The sequence below is a fragment of the Siphateles boraxobius genome, unplaced genomic scaffold (genome assembly GCF_051911475.1).
Source record: "Siphateles boraxobius isolate OS27281-9 unplaced genomic scaffold, OSU_SipBor_1 111, whole genome shotgun sequence".
In the NCBI taxonomy this organism is placed as follows: Eukaryota; Metazoa; Chordata; class Actinopteri; order Cypriniformes; family Leuciscidae; genus Siphateles; species Siphateles boraxobius.
In genome coordinates this window covers 2090820-2100551 of record NW_027508713.1, presented here as the reverse complement: position 1 = coordinate 2100551, position 9732 = coordinate 2090820, and the positions used below count along the sequence as shown (strand labels likewise).

At 38.4% G+C, this 9732-nt stretch overlaps 1 protein-coding gene across 2 annotated transcripts; it reads left to right on the top strand.

Moving 5' to 3' along the window:
• Window positions 1-698: 698 nt before the first annotated feature.
• On the top strand, window positions 699-2225 carry LOC143706525 (microfibril-associated glycoprotein 4-like). Of its 2 annotated transcripts, none has more exons than XM_077198496.1 (6): window positions 699-728; window positions 837-887; window positions 966-1175; window positions 1256-1352; window positions 1441-1608; window positions 1743-2225. In XM_077198496.1, the coding sequence occupies exons 2-6, from the start codon at window positions 882-884 to the stop codon at window positions 1994-1996; spliced, it is 735 nt and encodes a 244-aa protein (XP_077054611.1). In that variant the 5' UTR covers window positions 699-728; window positions 837-881; the 3' UTR covers window positions 1997-2225. The 2 variants fall into 2 exon arrangements, with proteins under 2 accessions (XP_077054611.1, XP_077054620.1); XM_077198505.1 differs by having other exon boundaries at window positions 700-728; window positions 846-887.
• The last annotated feature ends 7507 nt before the right edge of the window (window positions 2226-9732 follow it).

Genomic DNA, 9732 nt, shown 5'->3' with positions numbered 1-9732 from the left:
TATATTTGTATTTAATCATAAAAATTAAAAAAATCTGAATAAAATACATTTCATTGTACTCTTCAATAATTTAATAAATTATTAATGTTAAAAATAAGTTGTTAATGTAATTCATTTATTTCAAATTATATTATAATTCATTATATTGTAATTCAATTATTGAATTTAGTTGATTAGACAAGTTTTATTGAAATTTTAATAAGCAAAACAAACCAAATGGTTTCAAGTCATTCTAATGTCATTCAATCATTCTAAAAATAAAATTTTCGTTCATTTAACTGTCATTTTATCTGATGATAATAATAACAACCATAATTTAATTATACCGTTTATTTATTTATTTAATAATTGATTAAAACTGAAAATGGTTATCATACTGTGAAAATCCCCCACCCCTCCCCCGTGGTTAAAAAAGAAACACTTTTACTCTGAGTACATTTTAAATCAGCTACTTTTTACTTTTACTTGAGTAGATTTTTAGACCTGTAATTTGACTTGTACTCAAATTAAAGTAAAATTTCATTGAAGTTATAGTACTTTTACTTGAGTAGAATACTTAAGTACTCTTTCCACCTCTGGACATTAACACACGCTTTGTGCCAAGAATCAAGGGTTTTGCAATATAAATTTGTTCTGTAACACAAAGGAGGAGCGTAAGAATCTAACAGATATAAAGAGTGAGAAACCCAAAACAAAACTGAGCTGTAACAGACTGAACAACACAAACGGTGAGTTACCGTTTTATTCTTAATTTACCTCACAGAGCATTCAGATATTTAAACAATTTTCAGAAAATTAACAAAATATCAAAATAGACATACTAGATTTCTGTCTAGATAAATCAGATCTCTGCTGTGATCTACTGAGGAGAGACTGAGAAGATGGCAGTAAGTTCATCAACAACTCTTCATTTCTAGAGAGGGTTTTCAGTGTGATGTTCATCTCTTTCTCTCCGTCTCGTGTAGTTGATGGTGTTTTTGGCGGTTCTTCTCTCTGTTGTTCTGATGAGCGGGTGCAGTCGTGATGAAGACAAGCCGGTCGACTGTTCTGATGTTTATAAAGCAGGACAAAAGCTGAGTGGGATTTACTCCATCTATCCAGCAGGAGACGTTCCTGTCTGGGTTTACTGTCACATGGTCTCAGATGGGAAAGATGAAGACAACGGAGGATGGACGGTACGAATGTGACTTTAGATCAGGAAACACACATCAGAACATACATGATGAATCATATATTCTATATAAACCCATCACAGGTGTTTCAGAGGAGAATGGACGGCAGTATTAATTTCTATCAGCCGTGGGAAAAGTACAAGAGAGGATTCGGGGCAATCGAGGGCGAATACTGGCTGGGTAAGATCTCACAGTGTGTGTCCGTTTGTGTGGATGATCATGTGTTTGGTTGAACATGTTCTTCGTGTGTGTGTGTGTGTGTGAACAGGGCTGGAGAACATGTATCAGCTGACACGTAACAGGAAGTACATGCTGAGAGTGGATCTGGAAGACTTTGAAGGAAGGAAGGTTTTTGCTCTGTACTCGTCCTTCTCTGTGGGTCCTGAATCTGACGGGTATAAACTGCATGTTTCAGGGTTCACTGATGGAGGAGCAGGTAGGACACTTTCATACTATCACACTTGAGTGCACTTGTTCGTGTGCTTTTAAAAAAGTTTTTGGGATTTCACTGAAATATTCTTCACCTAAATATGATGTTAATGTCCTCAATGCTGCTCTTCTTCTCTGCAGGCGACTCTCTGTCCTACCATAATGATCAGAAGTTCTCCACCTTTGATAAAGACCAAGACACCTGGGAGAAGAACTGTGCCAAACATTATCTCGGGGCGTTTTGGTACAAAGTCTGTTACTATGCAAACCCCAACGGTGTGTATTTATGGGGAGAAGTTACCACACATGACGCCATTGGAAATGTTTGGTACGACTGGAAGAATATCGCTGTCGGTATGAAATCCATCAGCATGAAGATCAAACGTGTGTCTTAGACATTTGAAGAAACATTACAGAGTTTCTCAGAAAGAAAATAAATTAAGGTCAAAGGGTTTCCTTTTCTCCATTAACTGTGTAACTTAGTAAATCATGTAAGAATATAGTAGTGGCTGATGTTCTGTGTAACCTCGTCAGTTATTTTCTTCTTTTTTGCTTTGGGTCACTTTAAATTTACAGTTGAAACAAATCAACAATAAACTTCAATAAACTCCTGTAATGAATGCATTATGTTTCAGTGTAGTTTGTATATTATAAGTAGGTATTTCAACATTGTGAAATGCAGAGTGACTGAGATGACAGATGCTCTTACTGATAAAAGGTCAGTTGAAGATGCGAGTGACTCATCAATGTTTCTATGATCATTGAACTCGGATTAAACTGGCATTCTGTCAGAGGAGCGTTAATGCAGCACTTTCCTGCTGCTTACATTTACATTTATTCATTTAGCTGACGCTTTTATCCAAAGCGACTTACAATTGCTATATATGTCAGAGGTCGCACGCCTCTGGAGCAACTAGGGGTTAAGTGTCTTGCTCAGGGACACATTGGTGTCTCACAGTGGATTCGAACCCGGGTCTCTCACACCAAAGGCATGTTTCTTATCCACTGCGCCATCACCACCCCCTGCTTCTCCACTATCCTGTCAAAATAAAAGAAAACAACAATTTAATAAATAATAAAGGAAACAGGTGGTGCGTTAGCTGTCATTAACACACGCTGGGCTGGCTCTAGCGCTTTGGTTGCCCTAGCCGATATTGAGTGATACGGATGTGTGAATGAAAGCATAACGTGGGGTCAAACAAAACTCCCAGGTTCTGCACAGTTTTTGAAGGCCTAATCTGAACACCATCAATATCAATAAAAATGTCATGCCCGGGTAAACTCTGTGATCTGGGGCCAATTAACAGGATTTCAGTTTACCCAGCATTAAGCTGTAAGAAGTTATCAGACATCCATGTTTTAACCCTTCGGAGTCTTGGGCTATTTTGGCCGTTTTTGAGTACTTTTATTTTTTTTAAATTTTGCAACATAAACAAATGTTTACCATACCAATGTTTGGTATAATTTTTTTCAGCACAACATCACCTATATGATCAGACAATTAGTTTTTCACTTTGATGTACTCTATCAACATACTGGACCCAAAATCACAAAAAACACAAAATCCAAATAGAAAAATTATAGCTTTTCTACTACAAAAAACACAAACATGCTCAATGAAGCATTTTAAAAGGTTTAAAATGTAAACTCAAGTTGTAAATGTCAACATATACAGGTACAATTCAGATATAATCAACCTATATACAAAAAAAAATATGATTTACAAAAAAAAGCGTGTGTAGCCATAGGCTTTTTTTCTTTCTTTTTAGCTCAGCCACTTTTTAAAAAATGTTGTGCACACAATTATACAGAGAGCTATATTTAAGGCCTTGCATTCCCAGAGTATGAGGGTTCGCAAATAGTGCAAATACAACATAAAAAATGTAAAATTGAGATAAAATTAAACTATATGCAGCAAAAAGCAGGTGTGGCAATAGGCGTTTTTTCTTTTTTTTTTTTTCTTAGAAACTCTACAAAACACTTCATGTACAATTACACAGATATCTACATTACAGGGATTTCATTCCTTGAGTAAGAGGGGTTCCTCAATAGTGCAAATATACCATACAAAAGGTACAATTAACACAAAATCAAACTATACATACAACTATTTACAACAAATATCAGGTGTTTTTTTATTTTTATTTTTTATCTGTGCCTCTCCTCAAAACAGTTTATCTAAATCTACTCCTAAACTACCTAAACTATCTACACTACTCCTAAACTATTCTCAAAATCTACTCAAACTCTTCCAAAAACTAGCAATAATCTCTCTCTCTATATTTAATGTATATATGTCTCTCTTTATCAACTCCGTAAATCCTCTGCCTTTCAATTTTGCGTCTTAGCTCAGTTGGCTCCTCCTCCATTCCCTAAAATGTGCAGCCTGAAGAGCAGAGTCAGCAGATTCACACATTTTTCTCCGTTTTGTTTTATGACAAAAACCGACGAAGTTATTAGAATAAATGCAACGCATGTCGCATCCCATCTGGCGTTCTTTTACGAACGCGTCAGTATTTTTTTATATAAAGTTTAAATGAGCATATCTCCGTTTTTACTTGGTCTATCAACACAAAACAAAAAGTAAAATAGAATTTCAAGCCAGCACTTTCGACAGAATTGGACGGCAGCGCTCAACGTGACTTTGTTTTTATGCTTCGACGTCTTAAACTGGTCATGTAACTTGATCACGCCGGCGTGATCGGCGACCCCGAAGAGTTAAGTTCCTGAAGGCAGGAAGTAACAGAAGGAGGTGGACAAGGTGAGTTGGGGTTAATCGTGAAATAAATTTGAATATCATCAGCGTAACTATGAAAGTTGAGACCATGCTGTCTGATGATCTGGCCCAATGGCAGCAAATAGATGAGAAACAGAAGGGGACCAAGTACAGAGCCTTGAGGTACACCATGAGATATAGTGACAGTGCGGGATCGATTCTCACCTATCCTAACAAATAGCTGTCTATCCGATAGATATGAAGTCAACCACCGAAGAGCCACACCAGTGATACCTATTGAAGACAGTCAAGAAAGAAGAGTAGAGTGGCACACAGTGTCAAATGCTGCACTGAGGTCAAGATGAACCAGAATACTATGTGCACCAGAATCAGAAGCCAGAAGGAGATCATTTAGTGCAGTGGTTCCCAAACTAGTGGTCCATGATGGTACTGCAGGTGGTCAGTGGAAAGGCAAAATAAAATACAAAATAATATTTTTTTACCTTCATTTTACCAGGAAATTCCCATAAAAAAGTAAAAAGAATATGTAGGCCTATATTGATATAAAATGTAAATTAAATTGTCAAGTTATTGTGTGATTGCTAAAATAGGCTAGTGGCCTATTTCGGATTGGTGGATAGCAACAGGTTCTCTGAAGAGAAAAGAGGCAGAGGCAAATATTTTGCCATTATATTGAATATTTGTCTGATTATAATTTCACCAACAGTAATTCTGGATTGCATCCACCAAACAAGTAAATAGGAAATAATTAAATCAGAACACTGGGCGCCAAAACAGCAGTATGCGCGCAAGCGTGAACCACTAGTGTTTCTTCTTGCTGTATCTTTTACTGGGGTCTCCAACACGTCGCTCGCGAGCTGCCGGTAGCTCGTGGCCTGATTGGAGGTAGCTCGTCAAGGGGCCGTTCACTAGGGCTGCAGCTATCGATTCTTTTTGTAACCGATTAATCTAGCACTTAATCGATCGATTAATCGAGTAATCGGATACATTTTTTTGTGTGTTTTTAAACAACCAAAACAAATAATGCATAACGAAAATGATGTGGCTGTAAAATTATCAAGCATTTGGCTTTTATTTCTCAAAAAAAAACAAAAAAAAAACTTATTTCAACTCCAACATTTGGCTCCAAAACTAGGTCTATTTATTGAAGTTTTTACCCATTTAGTATAAGTGCCAACAATGTTCTATGCTCAATTACTTTGGTAGCCAATTAAAATGTCTTCCCCAAAAGTACAAGTGGATTTGGATTTGGGAATTTCATTTTTTGTTGTTGTCTGTAACTATTTGGAAGACGTGACATACAAACAAGGTCTCGCAAAGACTGCAATACAATATGTGTTCCTCCATCACGTCGCGGTGTATAAAGTGAATGCATGCTGAAAGTATTGTTGTGTGGCTACATGAAAGTTTAAGCATGTGATGCATTGCCGCAATTGATCTGACTGGCGCGTGAGAGAGACGAGGGTGCATGCGTGTGTGTCTCTGTCTGTGTGTGTGTGTGAGTGAGTGAAGGGGTTCACACACCGAACGCAAATTTAATTATTTGCGCGAGTAGATTACATACAAAGTCAGTGCAAAGACGCGAATAGACGCATCATTCGCGCCGGGCGTCGCGAATGACGCGAACGTCTTCCGCGCACGTTGAAAAATTTGAACGAATGTTTAAGCGTCTAACTAGACGCGATAGATGCGTATTTGACGCTCTATTCGCGTTCGGTGTGAACACACCATTAGGTTAATGTTTCAGTGACGCTTGGTGAGAGCATGGAGTGGATGTTTTCGGTTCAGATTCTGAATCATTGAAGTCGTACTGTTGTGGTATGCCAGGTCTACTTCGCAGTAGACACATTGCACCTTGTTCTCTTCCTTTCTTCCTTTTTAAGTATGTAATGATCCAAACTTTAGACATTCTCTGCCGTTTGTGGACATCTTTACTCTCCGCCATCGCGCCAAATAAATTCAAAATGTATCACGCGCTATAGTATAGATCCGCGTATAGTGAATTCAATTTTACATAGGAATTAAACGAGGCTTCGAGGCAGAGTTTTTGCCTCGAGGAATTTTTGTAATCGAGTAACTCGAGTAAATCGAGGAATCGTTTCAGCCCTACCGTTCACATATCGTCTCTTTTGCGCTCTCAAGTTCGTTATTTCATGTAGGCGCACTGCAAGCGCACTCATAATTGAAGCGACGCGCTCATTTTTTCCAGGCGCAGCGAGATGAAAACACCTCAACTTTTCATAATGCCGCAAACGCAACGCAGTTCATGTGACAAGAACAAACCAATCAGCTTCATAATTTCCGTAAACATTGAAAGCTCAGTCAACATGAACAATGGGGGTGCACGTGCACCCAAACACTACGTGTGTTTTTCTCTTCTCCGTAAATAAATCTTGTAGCAGAGCTACAGCAAGCGTTTTTCGATGGTGGAAATCTATTAGCTACTAAAACTTCTTTGTCGTTGTGGAGAGCGCGGTGCATGGTTGCATAGCAACGACAGACGGCACGGGAAATCGGACCGAATTTTACTATTAATAATAAAAAATTGCTAATGTGCATCGATGTAAATGTCAAGTAATTCATCTTTTTTTGACTCATTCTTTTTATAACAAATATTTAAAGGCTGAAATATGTGAGGTTTATCTTTTTATAAAACCTTTTTTTGTGAAAAATTATTTAAAGGCTGAAATATGTGAGGTTTATCTTTTTATAAAACCTTTTTTGTCAAAACTTTATTTGAATTTCATTTTACTATATGTGCCTATAGGGGTGGCAGGGGTTGGCGGCAATGTAAGTATCTGGATATTTGCCGTGGGGCGAGGGCTTCGATTACCTCTCTCTTTTTTGACCAAACATGTTTGCATCCCTGAAATGAACTTGATTATGCCCTCGGGCGCTTGAGTAAATAAATAAATTAAATATGTGGCAGCCGTTGTGTGCAGTAAACTTTTAACAAGCTGTTGTACTGATGTGATGACCAGTTATAGTTTTAGTGCTAGTACGCCTATTTAGAGGTGCGGATTAATTCAGGTAGGACTGTGTGTAGACATATTTTATTATGTGTATTATGAGGTGGTACGTGAAAATTCTCGATTACAAATAGTGGTCCACACACACACAAAAAGTTTGAAAACCCCTGATTTAGCACTTTTAGGAGAGCTGTTTCTGTGCTGTGATATGGACGGAAACCAGATTGTAGTGATTCAAGTAGATTAGGTCTCTCTAATGCCGCGTGTCCACCAAAGCGTTTTTTCACGCAGCTGGCGTAAAATTCCAATTGTTTTCAATGGGAGCGCCGCGTTTTTAAACGCCATGAGCGTAACGAGGCGCTGAGCGTGTATTTAACGCTCAAACGCTGAGCGCCCGGCGTTTTTTACTGGTCGCCGAGAGTTGAAAAATGTTCAACTTTGGGTAAAACGCTGCGCTCATCACTGTCACTTTTTACACAGCCGTCCAATCACAGTGGAGGAGGGGCGGGACAAATACCACACGACCAACTGCCACAACATTCTTTCTGTACAACGACGTCAACCAGCAGAGCTAACCGAACAAAATGCATGAAAAATACATTTTTAGTATGAAACAAAATTATCTGCGAAATCAGTTACAAGTAAATTGTGCTGCGGATATTCTGTATCATAGCAACGAATCGTCTCAACTGAAAAAACGCAGCGCTGCCAAAACACTCTCAAGCGCCACAGCTAGGCGTTAACAGCAGCGCGTCTAGCGTTTTCAGCCGGCTAAAAACACTTTGGTGGACACACGGCCTAAGTGTGACTGCAATTGTGCCACAACTACCTTCTCAAGTAGCTTGTCAACGAAAGCGAGGTTCGATATTGGTCTATAGTTGTTCTGAATGGCGTTGTCGAGGCTGGACTTCTTAAGAGCTGGAGTGATGGCTGCTTCTTTCAGATTAAGCGGGACATAGGCAGTAGCAAGAGATCTGTTAATAATGTCAGTAATAAGATGAATAAGTGTTGGCAGAAAAGTTTTTAGAAGATATGTTGGGATAGGATCGAGTGTACAGGAGGTAGAATTAGATTTGATAATCAGTTTTTCAACCGCAGATGTATTTGTGAGTAAAAAATTGTCTAGTGGACAACCTATTAAATAAGGAGTTGAATGGGGAGTGGCAGCAGAAGAATAAGATTGATAAATGTTATAATTTTTTTTGTAGGAAGAAAGACTGAAAGCTTTCACAGAGATCAGTAGACCCAGCAATAGCTACAGAGGATGGTTTGACTAGTTTGTTTATCTCAGAGAAAAGAGTTTTAGGTTTGCACTTAGCTTTATTGATGACAGTAGAAAGATAGTTAGAGCATGCAATGTTAAGTGCTTCTTTATATTTCACTACCGAATCAGAAAAGGACATGGCATGGACAAGAAGGGAAGATTTTTTGTGGAGTCTTTCAAGACGGCCTACATTTTGTTTTGAGAACTCTAAGCTCAGAAGTGAACCAAGGAGAAGAATGGATAGACGGGACAGTTCTAGTTATTAATGGAGCAAGATCATCCAAGACATTACCAATAGATATATCATAGGTTGAAACTATCTCATCAGGACTCAGGAGATTGAGTGCAGAAGGAAGAGCAGAGACAGCAGTTATAGATCTCGGGTTCCGATAAGATATGGTAGTTTTAGTTTTTGGTTCTACAAGGGGAAATGAGAAGTCAAAGACAATTAGTTTATGATCCGAGATGCCCAGGTTATGACCCTGAACATGCACATTGTCAAGTCAAGTCAAGTCATCCTCATTTATATAGCGCTTTTTACAATGTAGATTGTTTCAAAGCAGCTTTACAGAGATAAACATATAATTTAAGGTAACAGAGATTGGTTTGGTTTTATAGTGGCTCTTGAAAAATGTTTTTTCCAGCTAAAGTTAGTTTTGATTGATTCACTTCCGTCTAAATGATAATTTGTTATTAAATTAGGGGCCGCTAAGACGACACCGTTCTCTCTAAACAGACTTTAAACGTGAACCTGTGATAGACGCTGATGGCGTTCACATGCGCATTAAGAATTGATTCTATAGTTATGTGCGTTTGAATATATGTGCGCAGGTTTGTAATTCCTTACAAACCATGCCTAAACAAACTACTTGTCTATAAATTTTGATGCAGAATTTTTTATTTTATCTTATCACTTTGGGTAGGTACGCGAACCGAAAGATTCCACAACGCTTTATCTGTAGAGTGGTATAGGGATCCTCCATAGTTAGCACATAGCTAGTTGGTACTTCAGCACTGCATTGTCATCGGGTCCAGGCGAAAGTCCTTCGTCAGATCTGGATACGGCCTGGATCCAGCAGGCTGCGGGAAAATCTCGGGATAAACAAAGACACTAAAATTAGTGTAGATGCCATTCTTCTTATGATGTAACGAGTACATCAG

Bases quoted from the DNA above. Each gene is read 5' to 3' on its own strand.
- LOC143706525 (XM_077198496.1), top strand. The intron at 1,176-1,255 runs GTACGAATGTGA...AACCCATCACAG, and splicing joins AAGACAACGGAGGATGGACG to GTGTTTCAGAGGAGAATGGA. The intron at 1,609-1,742 runs GTAGGACACTTT...TCTTCTCTGCAG, and splicing joins GTTCACTGATGGAGGAGCAG to GCGACTCTCTGTCCTACCAT.